This window comes from Podarcis vaucheri, assembly GCF_965113315.1.
Source record: "Podarcis vaucheri genome assembly, chromosome: 3".
NCBI classification, from domain to species: domain Eukaryota; kingdom Metazoa; phylum Chordata; class Lepidosauria; order Squamata; family Lacertidae; genus Podarcis; species Podarcis vaucheri.
The window spans coordinates 64603459-64628949 of record NC_138761.1 but is presented as its reverse complement, the minus strand read 5'-3'; the positions used below and the strand labels follow the sequence as shown (position 1 = coordinate 64628949).

At 44.6% G+C, this 25491-nt stretch overlaps 1 protein-coding gene across 4 annotated transcripts in view; it reads left to right on the top strand.

Moving 5' to 3' along the window:
• MYB (MYB proto-oncogene, transcription factor) overlaps positions 1–25491 on the top strand; it is an 86367-nt gene that overhangs the window by 30089 nt on the left and 30787 nt on the right. For 3 of the 4 annotated variants that reach the window (XM_082215909.1, XM_082215906.1, XM_082215907.1), the window contains exons 1-2: positions 17990–18032; positions 18198–18348. The exons of the other annotated variant lie outside the window; for it this stretch is intronic. In XM_082215909.1, the coding sequence (XP_082072035.1) occupies positions 18005–18032; positions 18198–18348 (179 nt within the window). In that variant the 5' untranslated portion in view covers positions 17990–18004. Of the gene's footprint in view, positions 1–17989; positions 18033–18197; positions 18349–25491 lie in introns of those variants that run through there. 4 annotated transcript variants of the gene reach the window in all.

Here is a 25491-nt window from a genome sequence, read left to right as displayed (position 1 = left end):
CACATCATAATTCTGCTCATTTGGGCTCAATGAACAGAACGTTGATTCATTGATAAGGGTGTGAATAGTCCAGCAGTGAGACGCATGGGAACTTGGAAGCAGCTGGCAGCCCCCACCAGGATGTGACAATGTTAAAGGGGATTTTTCATTTGCCACATTTGCTTGTATAAAGTTGGCACACTTACAAAAGTTCACTCTCGATCTAAAGAGATTACTGTGCTAGTCACATTCTCTTTTACAGGGAAGAGCTCTTAAAATGAGAGCAAACTTTTAAAGGTGCAACCAGCTAGGCTGATCACTTATGTGCAAGAAGTGAAACACCATCTCCTCCCTTTAACTGCAGTTTTAAAAATCATTATTAAAAAAAAGATGACACAACCATGATGAATCACAGCATGAATAGCACCCATACACAACCCAGAGGCACTTTTCTGTGAAGTACTTCCATTAACTTCAGAGTGTAATAAGTTTGTCTCCTTTATGCCCCATATCATTGAGAGTGCCTGGTCCTGGCATTATTTGTTTGTTACATTTCTAGGCTGTGTTTTGGGTGAAATGACTACTCTCATAGCTTTACAACAGTCATGAAATACAGCTGAAAGCATAAAACCCACCATAATACAGATAAGAGCAGGAGATATAAAAATACAGTTACAGCACAAAATAAGCAACTTAACTGCATTTATCCACCTGGAAGCAACACCCCTGAATGTCAATCAACTAATTAATTTCATAAAGTCAAAGCACAATGGCCATAACCCAAGTAAGAGACGGATATACATGAAAGTACACACAGCTGGAATTGTATATATGGTTGTAGCTGCAGCAGTTTCTCCTACTGAAGTCTAGCTTCTTTTGAAACAGAATAGTCATCTGTTTCTTTGGCACTATTGAGTAGCCCAGGCAAAATGGTATCTCAGCTAGAAATTGCATTCTCTTCCATGCTATTTCCTTTCTTTGGATCATGGTTTTAGTTAGGCTACAAGCCCAAAAGGTGATAATTATTTCTGTGAATGACAGTCAAGGCCAGAATAATTGTACTATGTAATCTTGAAGTCAATAAATCACTTAGAGAAAACATGAATGAATATAAATTTACTGTTCAGCTAATGGTGCGTGGGTGGTGCTGTGGTCTAAACCACTGAGCCTCTTGGTCTTGCGGCAGATTGGAAGGTCAGCGGTTCAAATCCGTGCAATGGGGTGAGCTCACGTTGCTCTGTCCCAGTTTCTGCCAACCTAGCAGTTCAAAAGCATATCAGTGCAAGTAGATAAAGAGGTACCGCTATGGCAGGGAGGTAAAGGGCATTTCCATGCGCTCTGGCACTCGTCACGGTGTCCCGTTGCACCAGAAGTGGTTTAGTCATGCTGACCACATGACCTGGAAAGCTGTTTGTGGACAAATGCCAGCTCCCTCGGCCTGAAGCAAGATGAACACTGCACCCCATAGTCACCTTTGACTGGACTTAACCATCCAGGGGTCCTGTACCTTTACCTTTTTACTTTTCAGCTGTATGTCTTTAAAAAGTACTTCAATATTTTATATTTTCTGCTTGAAACAAAGTCTTTTTGTTGTTATTGGTAGCCTTACAGATGCATTTGCTTTATATTTAAGACATGCATGCAGGCACACACAAAACCCCTGAGGCTTTGAATTATTTTCAAGCGGGGAGTGGGGGAATACTGTCATTTTTTCCACTGATCATGACCACATCCAATACAGGTCAAAACAAGTACTCGGAAGACAAGCTATGACACTCTAGTACAGAAATTAGAAAAACTAGCTGGACTGTTCCTTCCTGGGCATCACCTTTACAGTTAATAATTCAAAAATCAGAAGTAGGTGATTCATAATAACGAGCAAAGGGCAGAATGTCTACATTGACATTGGCTGCTTAGCACTGGCATTATTAGGCATGTTTTTCTCAGTTCACTAGATAGGTCTAGATATGACTCAGTAGATGTAGACGAGTCAAAATTGCAGAATTCTAGGATGCAGTTTTTAAATCAATCACTTTATAATCATGTTGAAACAGATGAACCTGCTAGGTAAATGGCTATAAATTGAAAATTAACTACTTTTATCAAGCTGTAAGCAAACCTTCTTGTGCCCTATGCCATGAGAGGTTTTTAAAAAATAATAATACAAATGAAGATAGATTGATTTGTATCCTGCCACTTCCCCAGAGAAAATTAGCAAAAGCAAATATATATCCCAATCCAGCTATCTTTTCTAGCCAGTAGATGACTAGAATACTTTCCACATTGATTTCAATGGGGAAGTCCATTCTTACATTCTCAAAGTTTGTTCATAGGGTGATACATACATACATACATACATACAGTGGTGCCTCACAAGACGAAATTAATTTGTTCCGCGAGTTTTGTCGTCTTGCGGTTTTTTTCGTCTTGCGAAGCACGGTGTCGGAAAAGTTTTGGAAAAGCTTCAAAAATCACCAAAGTCTTTAAAAACCTCAAAAAAGGCTACCACACCGCGTTCTATGAGTTGCTCCTCAAAGTCAAGTCGCAACTGTATTAACGGTTTTAAGAAAAAGGAAACAAACTTGCAAGACGTTTCCGTCTTGCGAAGCAATCCCATAGGGAAAATCGTCTTGCGAAGCAACTCATAAAACCAAAAACCCTTTTGTCTAGCGAGTTTTCCGTCTTGCGAGGCATTCGTCTTGCGAGGTACCACTGTATATAGTGCACGTAAGAGATAGATCAGTGCTCAAGTGTAAGTATAGGATACAATATCTACTAATATATAAAATACAATTAATTACAACCAATTTCCCCATCTGAAACTTGCTTAATGAAAGCCAGCTCTCACAGGAGTTTACATCATTCTGGAAGATTTAGGGCACAGCCTTCCAGAATATCTTTATTTTAAGCTGGATATTTTTAGGTTAGTAAAGGCAGGTCATAGGGTCTATTGAATTTGCAAGTGTTAAATTCTTCAAAACAAAATAAGGAGCTGGGGACGGGAATATATCAAAAAAGTAAGTATGCTCAGCACATTCCTTTTAATAATGTACGCTGCATGTTTAGTATCTGTATACACAATCTGATTTTTCCCTGTGCTTGCCGTACTAATATCAATTTAAAGCCCATACTCGAAACCAACAGTAGATGGCCCACTTTTCATAGAAAGAAAGACCTGGAGAACCCAACACTAGGCCATGAGGAAAAGGACACACACACAGCCACACACAGCTTTCATTATAAACCTGGCAGTCATTTGCGAGAACAAGTGAAAACATGATTAGGAAAAGAAAGAGGTAATTTCTCCCCCAAATCATATGGGAAACAAGTAGTCATAAAACATTAAAGTAAGACGGATACAGAAACCAACATAACCCAGAATGTAAAATCATTATAGGAGTAACAAAAAGAGATAAGGAGAGTTAGCATAAAATTCATAAGATATGAATACTTAGCATTAATTAAATGAACAACCCACCCTCTCTCTCTCTCTTTTAACCTAAAGGAAATAGTTAGCTAACTAGAGAATATCTTCAGAAGATTTTTAAGAGAAAATTTGATTGACACCCTATGCCCTTTTAAAATTTGTTGGGGGTGGTTATTGGGTGGTTGTTGTTTTTATTTTGATTATGCATTTTGTGGTTTTATATTCTGATTTTATTCTGTGAACTGCCCTGAGACCTGTGGGTATAATAGGCCTGTATGAAGAGTGCTGACGACTGCTGGACAGATCACCGATTAATACATTCCACAATGGCTATCAAGATTATATCTCAACACAGGCTTCAAGGAAGGAAACCAAGGCACAAAATGAACGCTCAAGCCCTTCAAGATCTTATTAAGTGGGATTGTTTCCAAACAACTCTTAAGGACCATCTGCTTTTGGAGTTCCCTGACAACATTGAGGAACACTGGACCAAGCTAAAAACATCCATGATTGCAGCCTACGAACAAGCAATTGGATACCAAACACCAATAAATAGTTTGATGAGAATGACAGTGAGATTGAATGCATTATTGACAAGAAAAGGAAGGCCTTTCAGATCTGGCAAAGAAATAGAAACTGTACCACCAAGACAAAAACCTATGCCAACGCTAAGGCTGAGGTTCAAAGAAGAACCAGAGAGCTAAAGAGCACCTGGTGGATAAAAAAAGCGCAAGAGATCCAGCACTTAGCCGACACTCATGATGCACAGAGTTTCTTTAAAGCCACAAAGACCATCTATGGGCCAGTAAATCATGGCATATGTCTCCTACACTCAACAGACGGTACCACGCTTTTAAAAGATAAATAAGCTATTGCACTGCGCTGGAAAGAACATTACCAGCATCTCCTTAACCACAACTCCCCTGTAGCTGCCCTGAGGTCCTCTTACAAGTTCCACCAAAAAAATAGAGATGAGTTTGCAGTATCTCCAAATCTGGGAGAGTTGTGTACAGCTATTAACCAAATGAAAAACAACGAAGCCATCGGACCTGGTGAGATACCTGCCGACGTCTTCAAAGTGGGCGGAATTGAACTTACACAATAACTTCACAAGCTCATCGAAAAAATCTGGGAGAGAGAGGAGATCCCAGCAGACTTTAGGGATGGCAAAATTATCAATCTCTTTTTAAAAGGTGATAGAATGGATTGAGGAAACTATTGAGACATCTCTTTATTAGCTGTGGCCAGCAAAATTATTGCAATGATCTTAGCAAACCATCTCCTAACAATATCCAAGGCTACTTTTCCTGAATCCCCAAATGGTTTTCGACCTTGTAGGGGGACAGTGGACATGATTTTCACTGCTCAACAGCTTCAAGAAAAATGCAGAGAGCAGACTGCCTTAATGGATGCTGCTCCCTGTCTGGTGGAACGCTCTGTCACAAGAGACTAGGGCCCAGCGGGACTTGACATCCTGCCGCAGGGCCTGCAAGACAGAGCTGTTCCACCAGGCCTTTGGCCAGGGCACAGCCTGACTCCCTCCCTTGGCAATCTTTGCGGAGCTCTGGCCCAATGGTTGCCAGTGGCTTGATTTGAATTAATTTTATAATGAATGATTTTAGAGTGTTGTTTGTGTTGTACTTTTGTACTGTTTTATTGTTGTTAGCTGCCCTGAGCCTGGCTTCGGCTGGGGAGGGCGGGATATAAATAAAATTTATTATTATTATTATTAATAATAATAATAATAATAATAATACAGAAAAACAGAAAGGGTGCCAGCAACATAGTTTTAAGAAATGAAAACACCCAACTCTATCTGTTGATGGATGGCCATCCTGACTCGGCCCCAGACACACTGACCAGATGTCTGGAAGCTGTGGCTGGATGGTTACGTGGGAGCCGGTTGAAGTTAAATCCTTCGAAGACAGAGGTCCTCTGGCTGGGGCGGGACGATATGGGATCAGGGGGGCAACTCCCATCTCTTGCGGGGGTGCAATTAGTGCCAGCACCGTCCGTCAAGAGTTTGGGTGTAATCTTCGATACCTCCCTCTCTATGGAGGCGCAGATTACAGCTATAACAAAGGCGGCATTTTTTCATCTCCGCCAAGCTAAGCAGTTGGCCCCTTACCTCTCTCGCCTGTGATCCATGCGACGGTCACCTCCAGACTGGATTATTGTAACTCGCTCTACGTGGGGCTGCCCTTGAGACTGACCCAGAAACTCCAGCGGGTGCAGAATGCCGCAGCGAGACTCCTTACGGGGTCCTCGCTGCGAGATCACATTCATCCGGTGCTATACCAGCTGCACTGGCTCCCGGTGGAGTACAGGATCAGGTTTAAGGTGCTGGTTTTAACCTTCAAAGCCCTATACGGCCTAGGACCCTCGTATCTACGGGACCGCCTCTCCTGGTATGCCCCACAGAGGAACTTACGGTCCTCAAATAAAAACATCTTGAAGGTCCCAGGCCTCAGAGAGGTTAGGCTGGCCTCAACTAGAGCCAGGGCTTTTTCGGCTGCGGCTCCAACCTGGTGGAACGCTCTGTCACAAGAGACAAGGGCCCTGCAGGACTTGACATCTTTCCGCAGGGCCTGCAAGACAGAGCTGTTCCACCAGGCCTTTGGTTAGGGCACAGCCTGACTCCCTCCTTTGGCAATCCTTACAATACTTTAGTTTATGGTTGCCATCAATTCTGATTTTAATTAATTCTTATGATGTTTTTATAATGTTGCACTATTTTAGTGTTGTTAGCCGCCCTGAGCCCGGCTTCGGCTGGGGAGGGCGGGATATAAATAAAATTTATTATTATTATTATTATTAAATCTAGAAGAGTGAAAAAACATTCAAGAATCAATGAGGATCTAGAAGGAAAGTGTGAATATGGGTCCATTTACTGTAAAATACAGCATCACATTTATTTCAGAGAAAAATAATTATCACGCAAGTTTTCTATTAACTTCTGAGTGTATTTTCCCTAGTTTCACTATTGGTGTGCTACACCTACCCACTCTGTATTCTTTAAATCCATACAGGCACTTCTGCATGCTGTTCCAAGATGAGCAACAAAACAACCTCAAGCTGTTGCTGCACAGCTGCTCTGTCACACTGGCAATTTCAGTCCTTCTTCACTGCTACAATGATTGCTTGTAGTGCAGCCCTGAGATTTTAAGGCTCCCCCTCTCTGCAACCTATGATCATTTGCTGTAAGGTCTGAAAAGAGCCCCATCAACAGAGCTGTGCATATTCCATGTATGTGCAGGGATCTTTTCAGATCTTACCATGGGCAAGCATAGGCCAGAGATCAGTGGCGTAGCGTGGGGGGTGCAGGGGGGCCCGGGTGCACCGGGCGCAACATCTGGGGGTTAGGGTTAGGGGGCGCAAATCCACGGGTTAGGGGGCGCAAATTACTTGCCTTGCCCTGGGTGCTGACAACCCACGCTACGCCACTGCCAGAGATGGAGTTTGCCATCTCAACACACACATGTGTACAGCCAATTCACAAACACCACTCAGTGTGTTATCACTTGAAGAGTTATCACTTGATTGCTTACAATTGAACACATCAGTGGTACACATGGAGAGAATATTGTGCTTGAGGTAATGAAAAGTTTGGCTGTGACACTTGCTCTGTGATGCTTGTTTCGCTCATGCAAATTATCACATGCTTTCACAGTTATGGAGTGCAAACATGGAAGTAGCATTGTGACATCTAACTCTCTAGGCAGTACAGTGGTACCTTGGGTTACAGATGCTTCAGGTTACAGACTCTGCTAACCCAGAAATAGTACCTTGGGTTAAGAACTTTGCTTCAGGATGAGAACAGAAATTGTGTGGCGGCGGCAGGAGGCCCCATTAGCTAAAGTGGTACCTCAGGTTAAGAACAGTTTCAGGTTAAGAACGGACCTCCAGAATGAATTAAGTTCTTAATCCGAGGTACCACTGTACTGGCAATACGCACCTCCCCTCTTTGTGGCACAGTAATTGAAAATATGGCATAGTCATTTCATTTAAACTAAAGCTTTTAGGGAGCATCTACACTGCTAATAGGGACGCGAGTGGCGCTGTGGGTAAAACCTCAGCGACTAGGACTTGCCGATCATCAGGTCAGCGGTTCGAATCCCTGCGTCAGGGTGCGCTCCCGTCGTTCGGTCCCAGCGCCTGCCAACCTAGCAGTTCGAAAGCCCCCCCGGGTGCAAGTAGATAAATAGGGACCGCTTACTAGCAGGAAGGTAAACACTGTTTCCGTGTGCTGCGCTGGCTCGCCAGATGCAGCTTGTCACGCTGGCCACGTGACTTGGAAGTGTCTGCGGACAGCGCTGGCCCCCAGCCTCTTAAGTGAGATGGGCGCACAACCCTAGAGTCGGACACGACTGGCCCGTACGGGCAGGGGTACCTTTACCTTTACACACTGCTAATATAACTAACCTAAAAGACAGTTCAACTGTTGTGGCTGCCCCTACTCCATACCCTTAAGAATTATATTAGATATAAAAATGTGATAAAAAGTATTAGAATCCTTAGCACTTTGTTAAATTATTGTTTCCTGGATTTCTCAACTAAAAGCCCAAAGAGTTAAATAAGTGTGAAACTGGTTTATGTTTGTAGTTTAGATAGGCATATTACTAAAAGGCTTAGGACCCAAGTACTTGAAAGAGCACCTCCCGCAGCACCAGCCAACCTACGCTCTAATTTCTTGTGAGGAAGCCCAACTTGTGATCACATACCTAGGATATGATGATGAGAAACAGAGCTCACTTGGTGGTGGCACCACATTTATGGAATTCTCACCATGGGAAAATGCAGCTAGCCCCCACATTGTCAAGTAAAGATACGCTTATTCACCTGGGTTCGGGGCACATAATATAGACCAGACTGCTTGCCAATATTGAGCTATGTTATAGCCATGATGGGGTGAGCTCCTGTTGCTCGGTCCCTGCTCCTGCCAACCTAGCAGTTCGAAAGCATGCAGTGCAAGTAGATAAATAGGTACTGCTCCGGAGGGAAGGTAAACAGCATTTCCGTGTGCTACTCTGGTTCACCAGAAGCGGCTTAGTCATGCTGGCCACATGACCCGGAAGCTGTACGCTGGCTCCCTCGGCCAATAAAGCAAGATGAGCATCACAACCCCAGAGTCGGCCGCGACTGGACCTAATGGTCAGGAGCCCCTTTACCTTTACCTTTATGGTGTGCTTGTACTATTAATAGTTATATTGTGACACTGCTATTATTCTAGTTGTTATAACTGACATTTTCTTAAACATTATCGTATTGTATTGAATTGAATTTTATTATGTTGTGCACCATCCTGTGTTCCTTGAGAGGAAGGGTGGGATAAGAAGAAGAAGATATTTCAGAATGTAAGGGTTTCAGGTATCATACCCTTGTTCACAGAGTTGGACCATAAGCTCTTCAAGCTCTTTTGACAACCAATGACTCATTGATAAAAATATCTTTTAGGATGCTAATTTAGCGCTTGCATTTTTTTAATACAGAGAAACCACTAGTAACACTGATGCCAAATACAAATAACATATGAGAAAATAAATACACAAAGTTATGGAACAGACAACTAAGAGCTGCAACTGCTCAAAGCCACTTGTAATTCAACCCTAATTTCTAATCCTAGAAGACAAATCTAATTCAATGGGACTTACTCCCAGTTAAGTGTGGTTAGGATTGCAGCTTTGTTAGCAACAGACCTGTAGGCACAATCTTTCAAGTACAAACATAATCTGGAATCCAACTGCAATATATTTCCTTCCAAACTTTTTCAGCAGGGGGCCGGTCCACTGTCCCTCAGATCTTGGGGAGGGGGGCAGACTATATTTTGGGGGGGAGGGGCAATTCCTATGCCCCACAAAAAAACCCAGAGATGCATTTTAAATAAGAGGACACATTCTACTCATGTAAAAACATGCTGATTCCTGGATCATCCGCGGGCCGGATTTAGAAGGCGATTGGGCCAGATCCAGCCCCCGGGCCTTAGTTTGCCTACCCATGACCTAAACCAAATTTTGTGACTCCTAATATTTTTTCTCAACTATGTTCTTCAACTCAGATTATGATAAAACATGGGCAATGAGGATGCTACCCAGTTATAACTTAATTGATAAAAGTTTTAACCAATTAACCATCATTTTGACGAACACATTATTTTTATGTGTAGCACAGCAGGCACATCTGTAAGAGAGGTCCCTTCCAGTATGCTAAAAATGGAATAGGCATCTTCAGTGATCGTGTCTGTCATCTGAAGTTTTTAAATACCTTTATTTAAGTACCTACATTAAAAATACATTAAAAATAATTAACATTTTTTTTAAAAAAAGTCCAGTCAATTTGGGACACCTTTTGTTTGATCAAAAGTTTATGAAGTGATATTAATGAAACACTGCACCCTAAAGACCATGTACAAATTGAAAGAGAAAGGCAACTAACAAACACGAGATAGACAGGCACATATCTACCAACCACTTTTATTAGTACTTGTGGACATTCCTTATTCCTTTGAATATTCATATCCAAAAGCGACAAAGCCTTTATAAAATAGCTTCAAACATGACTTCTCATGCTACTAAAGCAAGAGTGCTAAGTGAAAGTGTTCTGCAGTTTCTGAAAGTCTAGATCTGTGTCTAGCCCACATGACTGAATACTACTCATATGTGTGGCTGAGTGAAATATAAAAAACGCAAAGCTGCGTTGTGCATGCAGAACTAGCGTTGAGATTCTTTGTCAGCAATAGGATCCCCTTTGGAGTCTGATGTTATTTGTTTCTTCCTCTCCCACTGTCTTCCGAGGAGCTTGAGGTGGCCTACACTGCTCCCTGACCCCATTTTATCTTCAGAACAAACCTGTGAGATCGGTTAGGATGAGAGACAGTGACTGCCCCAGTGAGTTTTATGGCTGTGGGGGATTTGAACCCTGGTCTCCCAGGCCCTAGTCCAACACTCAAACCACTTCTGCACCACATTGACTCTACACTGTGCACATGATATGGAGACCATGAATTCTTTTAGAAAGTGCAGGCATGGCGGAAAGGGGGGGGGATCTGGGGGGAAAAAATGTTTCTGAAGAGGAAAACAAAGGAAGAATTGTATGTTGTGAAGAGAACTATTAGCGTGTGTGTTCTTTGGAGAAGTTCTAGCAGAGATTTCCAAAGCAGCTGACAAGAAAAACTGACCTTAAGGGCCCAAGCAGTTTTAGATACTGACCTGATACCCAAGTAGGTTGTGATAATAGCTCCTGATAAATAGTAATAACACTTCCTACCAAAGAAGGTATAAGATTTCCCCCTTTCCCAAAAACACAGGGAGGGAAATGATGGAATGAGGACGGGATCAGAGGTTCACGTGAAATACTGCCTTCGCAATGGTTTTGTGACCACAGCACTGGCTACCAAAGTTGTGCAAAGTTACACTCTTGCTCCATTTCCTGCTCTGTGATTAAACCTGTGGCCTCCAATCCTTGTTTCCAGTTGGGTATTTAGAGTTAGTTAAAAAGCAGGGCATAAGGCACTACAATCTGGCGTTGCAAACAAACAGTTATAATGGTTACAAGGCTAGGGTTTTGAGTGAATGTTTACCTAGAATTGAAAGCCTGGAAGGCACACACTCCTGCACACGGTCTCTAAACATACTGCTAGTTCACTCTGCTTTCAGTGGAACTTCGTTCCAAGTAGTATACTTAGGAGTGGAGCATGCAGGATGTCTCCCTGCTTAATAATAGGTTTGAATCTTGCACTCACTTTGTGTTCCTCATGCTAGGCATTGCGAAGGACTTATCATGAAGCTTGTAAGTGATTTAAGGCATTGTAACATGACAGTGGTGGTTTTGCTGCATGGGCATACAGTGTTCATGCTGGAAAGATGCAGCTAATATGACTTATCTATTCATGTGTCAACAATGAGATTCTTTGTATTCAACTAACACTCAAAGCAGACCCATTGAAATTAAAGGGCTGAAGATATTATTATTATTATTATTATTATTATTATTATTATTATTATTCACTCACTCTTCACCCTAAGGCCCCAGGGTGGATTACAACACTTTAAAATGCAGCTTAAAACTGTTTGCAAAACTTACATTCATAAACACTATTGTGAGTACTTTGATTTGAGCCTGGAAACAAAACTGCCAACCAATGCAGCGGTTTTAAAACAAGGGTTATATGTGTTCTGAGTGGAACCCCAGCCAGCTGCACTGGTTAGTTAGGCAGCTGCATTTTTGACCAATTGGTGTCTTCAAGTCATCTTCAGGGCCAGCTCCATGTAGACCACATTATAATACAGTGGTACCTCTGGTTGCGAACGGGATCCTTTCCGGAGGCCCATTCGCGACATGAAAAGAGCACAACCCGCAGGGGTGCGTCTATGCACGCGCAGGTTGCGATTCGCCGCTTCTGTGCATGCGCATGACATCATTTTGCGTTTCTGCGCATGCGTGAACAGCGAAACCCGGAAGTAACCCTTTCCGGTACTTCTGGGTCGCTGTGGGACGTAACCTGAAAGAATGTAACATGAAGCACACATAACATGAGGTATGGCTCTAATAATTTGGAAGTTACCAGAGCATGGAGTACAGTGGCCAAGTCATTTGTATCTAAAAATGGCCATAGGTGGCAAACCAGCTGGAGCTGGAAAAAGACACTCCTAGGCCACCTGATACCCCAGTGAGAATGTTGAGGTGGCTCACACCTTTTAGGAGCATCTGTGGCCATTTATTTCAGTGCACCTACTCTGGCAAAAAATTACTTGAATATGATCCTGATGGCTTCCATGCAGAATTGTGTATCGTGTAATATCTCTTCATAGGCTCATATTTCTGAATGCCATGCCTTTGCCAGTCTTAGCTATGGGCAAAGCTGCACTGCTCTAATAAAGCAGTAAGAACACAAGAAGGGACACAGGCCTAGGACTTGCCAATCAGAAGGTTGGCAGTGAGCTCCCGTTACTCAGTCCCTGCTCCTGCCAACCTAGCAGTTCGAAAGCATGTCAAAGTGCAAGTAGATAAATAGGTACCACTCCAGTGGGAAGGTACACGCCGTTTCCATGCACTGCTCTGGTTTGCCAGAAGCGGCTTAGTCATGCTGGCCACATGACCTGGAAGCTGTACACCAGCTCCCTCGGCCAATAAAGTGAGATGAGTGCCGCAACCCCAGAGTCGGCCACAACTGGACCTAATGGTCAGGGGTCCCTTTACCTTTACCTTTAAGAACACAAGAAGGCCCATCTAGTCCAGTGTCCTCTTCTCACAGTGGCCAAACTCGAAAGCAGGATCCTAGCGCAAGAGCACTCTTCCCTCCTGCAGTTTCCAGCGACTGGTCTTGAAAAGTATTACCACCTCCAACTGTAGAGAGGAAGCATAGCCATTGTGGCTAGTAGCCATTGATAGCCTTCTCCTCCATGAATTTGTCCTTTAAAGCCATCCAAGTTGGTGGCCTTCACTGCCACCACTGGTGAGAGTTCTATAATTTAACTATGTCCTTTTCTTATCTGCCCTGAATCTTCCAACTTCATAGGATGTCCGTGAGTTCTAGTGCTCTGTGAAAAGGAGAAAATCTTTGCTCTGTGCACTCTTTCCACACCTCTCTCCCGGCAGTGACACAGCATAATGAAAGGAGGCGTGGGGAACCTACAACCCTCTGGGTGCTCTTGGACTACAACTCCCATAATCCCTAACCATTGGCCGTGGTGGTGGGAGTTGGAATCCAACATCTGGAGGGCCTCAGATTCCTCAGCCCTGCGCTATAGTATCCACATCTGCTCTCTAACTGCTTTCTACTACAAAATGTCAACAGGAGGATATCAGGGCAGGCCTTTTCTTATAAAAATGGCCTACTTATTTACTGTCAGTGCCAACACGGTTGTTGCTGAGATCAAGCTTGGAGTCAAAATATTACAGGCAATATTCAATAAACATATCCCATCAGCGCAATGATTTTAACTTGCACAATGGGACTACACCCACCACTCCTCGCCCTTTGCTTGCCCCACAGCTTCTCCAGATTGCAAAAGCAGAAAATCAGGGGACCTACTTACTTTCACATAAGTATGCTTAGGAACAGAGCCTAAAACCACTTAAAAGGTGCAAGATTCTGACCTATACTGCTTAAACTGAGAACTTTGCATATTTCACCATTTTCTTTCAAAATGTGAGTCATTTCTGTATTTAAGAAAAGTATTTACTGAGCCATTTTGAGTTTAGTAGACACCCTCCTACGACAGAAGTAGCAGAAGCTCTTCTGTCATAAGCAGAGAAAAATAAAAGTAAAAATCCAGCAGGACTATTATACAAAGTCAAGCAAAAGTCAGCAACCCCTTCCTAATTACTTGGACTTTTAAAATGCTAACCTCTGATTTATTTATTTATTTTTAAAAAAACACACATGAAATAGGAACATGCAAAAGTACAATTGTTCAAAAACTAAAGCCAAACGCCTGCTGTATTTGTGTGGATTAGCATGGGGCTCCTCCCTGTTAACACAACTCAAACACTGCAGACCTGGACTACAATCCTATACCTACTTACCTGGGAGTATGTCCCATTGAACTCAATGGGGCTCACTTCTGAATAGGATTGTACTGTCAAAAGACAACCCTCCTGTTGGAAAAGGGTGACCAGATGCACAAGTCAACAACACCAGGGCTGGCCCAATAAGGGGGGGTGGGGGGTTGGCAAGCAGGGCAGTATAGCCACTCTAGAGTGAACATATGTGAAGAGTCGTCCACAGCAATGCATACAAAAGTGTACCAAGCACTTTTTGAAATTAGGCTTTTTTATTAGTTTTTTTTTATATGCAGCATTTTATACCCCTCATTAACTGTATGTTCTCTGAGCAGTTTACCAAAGACTTTTTAAACCATAAAATATAAAAACCAAATGGACTTAAAACCAAACACTGGTTAAAACAACGTTGAATCATCCAGAATGAGAATAAAACAATTAGTGTTCAGGGTCTAAAAAGCAATCAGAATTTTAAAGAACAAAATGAAAAGCCTGCAAAAATAAAACTCTTTGGGCATTTCACAAGCAAGATACTACTAAAGAAAGTGCTTTATTATAATTATTGGTCACCTTTCCCCCTAAATAGGAACTCAAAAATGGTGCATATATTATAACCGACGTAAAACTAAAACAGCAGAAAGCTAAAAAAAAAAAAACACATTCAAATTTATAAAGACAAGATTAACATTCTACGCACTGACGACATAATTATAAAGCCCAATTGCCTGGTGGAGTAGAAACATTGTTGCCTGATGCTTAAAAATAGTGATTGTGCCAGGTGCGTCTCCCCGGAGAGAACGCTTCATAAGCTGGGAGCCACTACTGAGAAGCCCCCTTCTTATGTCAACACCCTCCAGCAACTTCAGAGGTGCCCCACCCAGAAAGGGAGACAATCCCTTAGGTAATCTGGCCTCAAGCTGCATAGCTTTAAATATTAATCCCAGCACTTTGAATTTGGCCAGATGGCAAAATGATAATATCAGCTAGTTTCTGCTAATAAAAAACATCTCTCAGACACATAAACAACACAGGGCTCAAATATCTGAAAGACTGCCTCCGACCCTGCACATATTCATGGGTGTTAAGATCAGGAGCAGGGCACATCTTGATAGTGCCACCACCCTCAAAAGCTCAGAAGGGAGGTGGCCTGGGAGAGGGAATGATCTGTGGCAGCTCCTAAATTGTGGAATTTATCCTCACAGAGAAAGCCTGGCACCTTCATTATGTGGTTACCATTGCATGCTGGAGATATACATCTTTACCCTCACCTTTGACACCTGAGATTTATATATTATAGGACCCACTCTATTCTTTTGATTTTATTTGTCTGAAAACTCGTTTAAATATTATATTTTTAAACACTTGTGACCCAACCTGGTGACAAAATAACAGAATATTCACCTACATTGTAAGCTTGTAAATGGTGGAGGCTGGTGCCAAGTAGGGCTGGTGGGCCGGAAGGCATGGAGACTAATTTCAACAAGCCGTCAGTATAAGGTGGAGAATGGTCCTCAGGCTGCCTGGAATACTGCTGGAAAGATAATATTTACTTTCTTTTTAAATGAGGCACTGACTTTCCCAAACCATCCCCACATGGAGCTCAGACCACCTGGATACCACCTGGGATCAGGTACAGGCTATATCACCTGTGCTGGAACATTTCCTAGGAAAACAGTAGCTGTAGTCATATTCTTTCCTTCCTCCCCTCTGCCCCCACCAATGCCCTAACTTTCTCAAACTTGGGTCCCCAGCTGTTGTTGGACTACAGCTCCCATCATCCCTAGCTAACAGGACTAGTAGTCAGGAATGATGGGAATTGTAGTTCTTCAGTTGGGGGACCTGAATTTGAGAAACACTGATCCTGATCCTCAACCCAAAACCTCTGTATATGCTATAAGGGTGATATCAAGTTACGACATTTTTGATAACCTCAATTAATTTTCTTAGTAAACGATAAAGGCAGTAGAGCATTAAATTGACACTGAGACCCAAGTGGTGTTAGTGGTTTGCACTGCTTTTCATCAGCGTAAACTGGCGCATCAGTTGCAATCTGTGCTGGATTATGTCATGGTCTTTCATGCTCCAGTAATATTTATTGAAACTAGACTGCTGCCATAGACTGTATGCAGGGCTGCCTTCAAAGACCATTCAGAAACTGCAGTTAGGCCGTTGATTGAGTCCAGATGCAGTTACCACTCTGGCGGGAAGGTAAACGGCATTTCTGTGCGCTGCTCTGGTTCGCCAGAAGCAGATTAGTCATGACCCGGAAGTTGTACACCGGCTCCCTCGGCCAATAAAGCGAGATGAGCGCCGCAACCCCAGAGTCGGTCACGACTGGACCTAATGGTTAGGGGTCCCTTTACCTTTACTTACAATTGATACAGCCATTCTGCGTGCACAGATGATAGCTTCATGGAATAGGACTTGAAATAGGAGGTAAAAAGGCAGCTTGAAACAGTGAGGGGGAATGACGTCACTAATGTGTACATAGCCTGAGAGACTGGGCACAGACAATATTGTAAAGGTAATGAAGTAAACAAGTGGCAGACATGTATTACACACCCACACACCCACACCCCTTATCAGTATGCTAGTCTGTTCTTGGTTCTATTGGTGTGGTCCAGGACAGTCTCATGGGGATACATAATGGGTGTGCATGCATTGCACATCATTCCCTCTAATCGTTAACTCAGTTGATGAGTGCCAACACTGCAGCCTAAACGGGGCCACTGAGAAGAGGAATGTATCAGCAAGCTTGGGAAAACCCTAGAGTTTGCAGAAGTATTAAAGATCTTAAGGGGGGGTAACCTAAGGGGACAAAAAAACCCCAAACCAGCCCAGTCAGAACTGAGCATTCTCAACGGCCATCAAACGGCGGCTGATGGTTGGAAATGTTGGGGAACAGAAAATGAGCAGTGCTGGTAATGAAATAGAATATCCTTGAAGAAGATAAAGAATCATAGAATTGTAGAGTTGGAAGAGACCCTGAGGTTAATCTACTAGTCCATCTCCCTGCAATAAAAGAATAGGCAGGTGCCCCATACTGGGATCGAACCTGCAGCCTTGACGTTATCAGCACCACGCTCTTTCCAACTGTATGGCTGACTGGAATAATAAAAAGCAACACTCCACCCTGCAATCTTTTGTTGTAGGTCCCACTTGTATGCAAAAAGTGCAGAAACTTGGATGTGCTGGTGTCTTGCATTGCATTTCCCCTCTTGCATTACAGATATATGCAGAAACTGTCTCCCACTGTGCACTCCACAGCTACTCCTAACACATGTGCAACGGGTGCCTTTTAGCAAAGGCAACTCCTGGGCTGCAACAATCCGGATGGAAGGTATGATTTCAAAACACTGGAAGCAGTCTGTCAGCTTCTAAATACAAAGAAAGCGCAGCCTGCTGCAATCTCCTGCCAGGAGAGTATATTTGCAAGCCTTTTCTCAGTAAGCCTCAGATGGGGTGGCCACCACCTTCTCTCCCTCTCCCCCTCCCCCCGGCAGAATTTGTAACCTGCAGCATTTCCAATACCAGGCAAAAATTCAACAGGTCGTTTTTCTCAACAGAAAGGTGGCACTGCACCTGTTGGACGCCTGCCTGCCTGCCTGCCGTTAAAAGTCATAGAAGCCCTGTAAAAAAATATATATAAAAAACTAGCGACATTACCGTCCCCCTCCACCCCGCAAAAAGACAGGTGGACCTGGCGGAGAATAAGTTGCAGCTTAGAGCTTCCTCCTTGGCAAGCAAAACGGGCAGAGCGCCAGAGGAAGTTTGAGCCCAGCCGTCTCCTTATGGAGGGCACGAAGTGGGTGAGGAGAGAGCGAAGCGGGCTCCTCTCGTGGAGCCTGGCATGGCGCCTCCCAGCCACCCCGGCTCCACGAGCAAGCCCGTGCTCAGGCGGTCCGGCGGGGGTGTGCTCTGGCGGGGGGGGGGTGTTTGTGTGCCTGTGTGTGTCAGCAGGACACGTCTCGGCTGCGCGGGACTGTGCAGCAAAAGGCGCCTCTCGCGCCTGCCCGCTCTCCCCCTCGAGTTCAGCTCCGGGCTGCTGCCGCCGGCGCCGCCTCAGCCGCGCGCGCTTCGAGCCACACACAGAGCCGAATGGGCTGGAAGGACTTCCTCCGTGCCAGTAAGACCCAGGGCCAGCGGCTGGAGAAGCGCCTGCGCACTGCAGGGGCGCCAGATTTGGCGGGAGGGGGAGTGTCCAAAAAGCCCTTTGTTTGATGGCATCTCTGTTTACAGAGTTTACTCTTTCATCTCAACCTGTTTCCTCCTCCCCTCTCCCGCTCCTGAGAACTTTGCGGCGGAGGAGCTCCTCTTAAGCGGCAAGAAACGCCAAGCACCTCTTCCAGCAGCATAAAGCCCTCTCCTCCCCCACCCGCCCACCTACTTTTCGCCTTGCCCTCAGTGACTAATGCAAGGATGGCCAGGAGACCTAGGCACAGGTAATAAGAACAAGAAGGGGCAGAAAAGCAAACCCCTTCGCAACGCCAATGCATTTCTGCCTGTCTGTCTCTCTCTCCTCTTTCTGTGTGTACGTCTTGTCTAGTCGGGCTGCTTTTTTGGGGAGGGGGAAACTCTCGCAGTGTCAGAGAAGAAAAGAAACTCCCTGAGCTTCCAGGAGGGCGAGAGCAGCAGCAGTTCTTTTGCACACCTGTCAGAGCGTGCATTAAAACGGGTGCCTTGCAAGAAAGCGCAAGGCTGCATCAGCAAAAGTTTAGCAGCTTACTTTCCCCTTTGCAAGCCACATCCCTCCGCTCCCGGTTGCGAGTAACTTAGGAGTTAACGAAGAATCGATTATTTGCAATGAGTCGTGCTGGTTTGTGCAGTGAAAGGCGTGTTTTGTGTGTCGTGCGCGGAAGGGTATTGCTCCCAGGCTACGCGTTGCACGCGTGGGCCCAAATAATTAAATAAAAAGGTTCAGGCCCGTTCCTGGCTTGCCAAGGGGACCCGCTGCCTCCGGCGATCGCGACGGGCGTCCCCGTTCCGCGATCGTTTGGGCCGGAGCAAGCAGCCCACTGGAGGTAAGAAAAGGGTGTAAAAATGTCGGAGCGGCTTAGCTTGCAGGTATTTGATCCCTGTGTCCATTCGTCTCATTCATTCTCTGTGGTTGTGTCAGGTGAATGACAGGCTGCGTGGAAGGGAGACCCAGCTCTCTTTTTTTGAATTTGCCCGGCGTGGTGTTTCGGGACTCCAAACTCAGCTTCCTCCCGATAACCCCTCTTTTAGAAAAAGCATATGTATGTATGTATGCATGCTATATATGCATCCCAAAAGCAGTGCTGTGCAGTGTGGCATTCATTAATGCACACGCTGTTCTCCGCAAGCCCGAGCGTTCTTTGCAGCAACGTGTGGAACAACTTTGGCTGGAGAGGAGGATGCAATGGGAGGTAAGGGGAGAACGGGCTAGGGGTGCTTGTCAAGAACTGTCACTCGTTTTGCTAATGTTGACCCTGATCTTGCATGGCAAGAAAGACAAGGTCGCCTGTGTGTCTTATGGAGGAAGCCTCAGTTGTCCTGTGCTGGGAAACGTTGTGGCTGTGGGGTGGTGGAGGTGACTCTGGCTACCCGGCGCTGCTCCTTTCACCCTCCCGCCGTTCGTGGCGTGCAGCAGCAAACTGGAAGGGCCAAGCAGCGCCTCGTGGTCTGCAGAAACGCTCACACAGTGCAGGATTGTTTTCCAATTATCTCGGGACAGTCGCTCCACGTGGAGCCAGAACTTGCCTTTCTCTTTCGCCGTGTAGCGCCAGCGATTATTCCCCTCCTCCCTTTCTGCCCGCGCTCTCTCCCCTCCTCCCTTCCTTTCCCCTTGGCACGGAAAGCAAAGTCCTAGCTGCTGGGGCTCACGCTGAAGTTTCCCTTTTCTCTTTCGGTTATTGCTAATCTGATACGAAAAGAGAATAGGCAGGCGGCGAGAAAACGGGTCGGCGCGGGGCATGCGTGCGCTCGCGATTGTGTGCAGCCCGAAGTTGCGAGTCTGGGTCCCAAAAGCGACTTCGGCGGCGCTGGGGGACGCACCCGGGGTGCCCCGCTTCTGCCGAGCCCGGGCATTGCCGCCGCCGTCGCGCGCGCCGCCCAACCAGTTCGCTTCCTTCCTGCGGAGCGGCAGCGCTGGGCGGGGGGAACTCGTGGGGTTTCTTCCCAGCTTTGCCTTGGCAAAGCGCAAAGTTTTGGCTTGGAAAGAGTTCGAACCGTGCCTTACAAAAAAAAAACCCACACTCAACGCCGGATATTTTTTTTAAAATGATGGTAATAATACATCCTGTACAGGAAGGAGTTGTATTAGTGTGTGAAGCATGAATGGGACTGCAAGGCGGGGAGGTACGGTCTCTTGCACTCCGGGCGGGGAGAGCAGGCGATGATGGATCCCCTGTTGGCGAAGGAGGGCGAAAGAGAAAGGGGAAAAAAGCCCGGGGCTTGCTTCCCCTTGCAGCACCTGGCCGGAGGGCTTAGCGTGGTGAAGTCGCGTCAGAGCAACGGCAGGGGCTGCCCTTCGGTTGACTAGCGCGGTGCTCGCTCCCCCCCTTTTTTTCTTTCAATCACAGTGTCAGCGATAGTAGTAATAGTAGTAGTAGTAGTAAAGCGCCAGCAACAAATCACTTCCTCCCCGCCCCTCCACCCCTCTCTCCTCCCTTCCTCTCGTTTGAATTGGTTGCACAATTTGGTTTCCTTGGCAAAAGGGTAGCGCTCGCGCGTGGAGCCTTTCAGCAAAACTTAGCAGGTGGGGTGCTCTTAACTCTTTAGGTTCCTTCGGCCTGACACGTCATCTCAAGCGAAGGTACACTGAGCAGTTTATTGCGCTGGAAGGAAAGGAGAGAGGCAGATCTGGGGCTTGATCCACTCTGTTTGAAATGTAAAAGAGGAGCTGCAATGCTGCTAAACAGGATGCAGAGTTGGTTTGAAATTCGAGGCTGCAGTAAACTGGCCATTGAGATATTGCAAATGGGTCATTAGCAATAGGTTTTTCTAATACTGCATTGAAATAATACAGTGCAGTTTCTGAGTTTTATTGTAAACACATTGGGGGTTTTTTATTTTGTAAATTTTTTAGGGACTGTCAAGTATTACGTGGCATAAATAAATGAATAACTCGATTCTCCTTTCAAAAGGGTGAATGGGGCTTATAGACTTGCAATGACAACATTGCAACATTGCAAAAAAAACTAAAAAACTTGCATGCGTGTGGAGAACCAGTCCTGCAATTCCAGGGGGTTGGACTAGATGGCCCTTGTGGTCCGTTCCAGCTCTACAGTTCTATGATTCATACATACAAACACATAATTTTATTAGTATGCTGCCTTTCCATAGCTAAAACCATGCTCAAGTTGGCTTACAACATGAATAAGCCCCCCTTTATTCATTAAGCACATTAAGTTTCATTGCTTACTCCCAGCTGAAAGCAGTGGGAGTTACTGCTACTTAATATACATAGGATGGGGCTATTAGTCACTCAAATAGTGACCTAATAATAAAGGCCCAGATCCAGATAAATGTAGTTATGACAGTTATATTGAAAACAGCAAAACTATACTCAAAGCTGAATTAAACTGTACTCTGGGTTTCAATGGGACAGACAGCACCAGCCTATGTTTGCATATCCAGAAGCAATGCCCACTGCGTTCATAAGATTCCAGCTTCATGTCTTAGTATTCCGTAGGAACCCAGTCCAGCTGCTTAACTGGGGTTTATTAAACTACGATACAAGGTTGCTTGCTGACCAAGGTTTGTAGCTGATTTATAAACTGTAGTTAACGTTAACCATAGCATTATGTGTAAACTCAGACCTCCACATTAACTACAGTGATACCTCAGGTTAAGTACTTAATTCGTTCTGGAGGTCCGTTCTTAACCTGAAACTGTTCTTAACCTGAAGCACCACTTTAGCTAATGGGGCTTCCTGCTGCCGCTGTGCCGCTGGAGCCCGATTTCTGTTCCTATCCTGAAGCAAAGTTCTTAACCTGAAGCACTATTTCTGGGTTAGCGGAGTGTGTAACCTGAAGCGTATGTAACCTGAGGTACACTGTACAGTTAAGGAGCCGCCACTGCCTAAAATCTAAAGTGAAGAGCTGCTCTTCCTGGCTTGTGTTTTCTTTAATGGCAGAAGGGTGTATATGTTTCAACAACTGTCTACCAGCTACCTCAGCTTTTTTTTAAGAAAGACAAATCTTGTTGAGGTTTTTTTTTTTATTGACTTGCCTAAGATCCAAGACAAACCACTGCCTTTCGGAAATTCCCCCCGGACGTCAATTCCGCCTTTGAAATGGCAGTCCTACCATTAGCCATGGCTTTGCATTGTGTGTCCTGTAATCATGCTAACTCTGCCCCTTCCCCAGCGCTGTTCTTGTTGACCAACTTGTGGAGGGTGGCTGACTGCAACATGGAGCCTTCTATACTCAGATACGTCCCTTGAGTATTTTGTAGCCCTAGAAAACAGGGTTCTAAAAGGTGCAGGGATTGAACATGCTCATCCCTTTGCATGTTTCCTGATCGCAGTCAAAGGAGGGCTATAGCATATGACTGGTGATGGGAGTTCTCAAGCTACTTTTTGAGAAAAGGAACACAGCAGAATATCTGTTATCAGTAGCAGCCTGTGTCGTGAGGCATAGCCATGGATCTTTCCTGACATCCCTGCAGCTTCCCTGGGTGGCAGCAAGATGAAGGCCGTGCAGGAACAACCAGTGGAACCAATCTGGCATTCCTGCCAGTTTGCCTGCACAGCTCCAATCTCACTGTCACCCTGCCCAACCCTGTCCAAGTAAGCTCCATCTCACTGGTGTCAAGAGGGCAGCTGCACCTCATGGCCTGGCCCACTACTGTGCATTACTTATTTATTGCATCTGAACTCTGCTTCTTAGCCAGGATTGCCTCCCAAGGCAGCTTACAATTAAGCCCATAACAGGCACATAATGTAGAGATGTGTTGGTGTTGTGGAAGACAGACTGTTCTGGCCTCTGGTAATTGGTGATGCAATCGCTGGGGCTTGTAGCATGGAGATACCTTTAAAGCTGTAGGACTGTACCCTCAGTTTTTAGTTACTTGCTTAGCACTTTTAGATTTCTTCAAAGCCCTGTAAAGTGACTCGCCATCATTTCATTTTTATGCATGGGAAATTGAGGCTGAGACCCAGGCATCTTACCCACAGCTATGAGTGATAGCCAAGCTGCATGACCAGCAGTCCTACATGATGTATCTGTTGCAGAAATGTGCCACTTTAGATTTATGGTTAGAGATAACTTTCTCCCTGCATGTACAAAGCTAATGTGCCATGGTGAAAGGTTCTTCTAGGGTAAGCATGGGGAGCGTTGCAGGTGGTCAGGGATGATGGGAGTTGTAGTTCAGCAGTATCTGGAGGGCCAAAGATTCCCCACAACTGTTCTAGGGTATGGTAGTGATTAATAAAACACACTCACCAGGGATAGATATGGGGAACCTGTGACTCTCCAGGTGTTGCTGGAGTGCAGCTCCCATCCTCCTTGACCATTGGCCATCCTTCCTGGGATTGATAGGAGTTGGAATCCAACAACATCTGGAGGGCCACAGATTCCCCTCCCATGAAAACATGATGTTTGATGTACCTACATTTTGAAATTGAGCAGTCTGGTAGCAGGTACATTATGTGAGTCTGCTGATGGTGTTTTTTATCTCCAATAATGTGCCCGAGTTTGAATCCAAATTTAAGGTCACCTAAGTTGAATTCTCCATAAACAACATAGTCTTAGCAAGGCTTACTTGATAAAGGCATGTAATAGTTTAGTGATGGGAGATCCTAAGACAGGGATCACCAGCCTAGCACCTGTGGGAACCATGGTGTCCATAAATGCTTTTAATGGTGCCCCTGGGAAGGTGCACCAAACTCTGAACATTTATTTATTTATTTATTTATTTATTTATTTAAAGTCTCTAGCCGCCCTAGAATGAAAGTTGTGGGGCAAAATGTGCAGGTGCTTTCTGAGCAATTTCTGTGAAATGAAAGTGAGTGTGGTGTGGCCACCTTGTATCTTTTTCCTGGTACTGAGTCATATTCCCTGTTGCAGCAACACTGCAACAACATACAGCAACAACATTGGTGTGTGTTTGTTTGCCTGTATGTAAAATCAGTATTGTGTGACTTCCACAATCAGGACCTGCAGGACATAGCTGACTTCCTCTGCTTAAGCATAAGGGTATTGGGGATGTCCATCACTCCAATTTTGTGTTGTGCCACACATACCCATAGCAGTTATTTTGTGCTAGGCATCCCCAGGATGCTCTCAACATTTGAAATGTGCTCACTGGTCCAAAAAGGTTGGTGACCCCTGTCCTGAAATATGATTTGAATAGGTGACTTAGATTTTCATGAGCAACTCTCAATTTAAGCAGATGTATCTCTGTAGTTTTCAAAATTGACTTCTGATTTTTCATATAGTGTAATGTCTTTGGCATTCACCACATGCCATGTGTTCTACTGATAAAAACAATGATACAATTTTTATCTGTAGAACATCTGGCGTACGGTACATCCTTAAAGGTGAAAATTCCTTTCACCTTTATTTGGAAACTATGTGGTAGCAGAAAAGAAAAGCTTGATACTACAGCTACTAACATGCAACCCTCAAGGCACCACTTCTGAGTAATCCTATTTACTCTCCACCTGTGTAACTAGCTGAGGCTCCTAGCTATTAGTTCCTGTTCCGGTGTTTGTCAGGATTGCTTTAATAAGCTCCCCCCCATACAACTGCTTAAACTGCATCTGAGGTTTATCCCATTCACATATCAGCATAATTAGCCATAAATCATCCGTGTGTTCTTTTCTACTGCATTTACAGCTAGTATGCGGAGGTTTCAAAAGTTATGTTTATGTTATAAAGTTAGAAATAAAACATTGCACAATAGAAATGAAGTAAGGCCATTTGTGTTGCAACACACTTTGTTTTAACTTTACTGAACTCGATGGGTGAAACTGGATGTTTGTGATTGTTTCCACTCACTGCTGCCTTGGGAGAGATCTGGGTTCAATCAGCAGCTGAAAATACCTCAGGTGGACTAGAAACAAGACAACTATTTATAATTAAGTAATGTGACTGTTCACTTCAGTGCTGTGAAGTTTTCAGATTGTGCATTTGTCCTCAAGTTATAGTTGTAGTCGGCCATGAATTGTGGACTTGTTGGTACTGCTCTTCATTTACAAAACAGCCTGATCACTTGATGTCTGTACATTTCATTTGTTTTGAGAAGCCTTTGCCCTCCGATGTTCATTGGGTTGCTATTCTGTGCATTTGTGCAGCCTGAGCCTGTGCATGTTTATTTGGAAGCAAGTGCCACTGAATTCATTGGGACTTGCTTCCTTGTAAGGGTGTTTGGAGTTGCAGCCTTACACCTAAGTAAGTGTGCAGGTGAAATGCAGCTTTCCTTGGCATCAGTCAAGTTGAACTCAGCATGGCTTCTGAATCAGTGTACATAGGATCAGGCTATTAGTCTTTTCATTATTTGACAAAGTATAGTATTGAATGTATTTCCTTTTAAAAATACCCAGCCCTTCAGCATTTATCACCCGGGAGTTGAATATGCAAGCTTCTTTATCAACTGTGTGAAAGCATAGAGCATTCTTC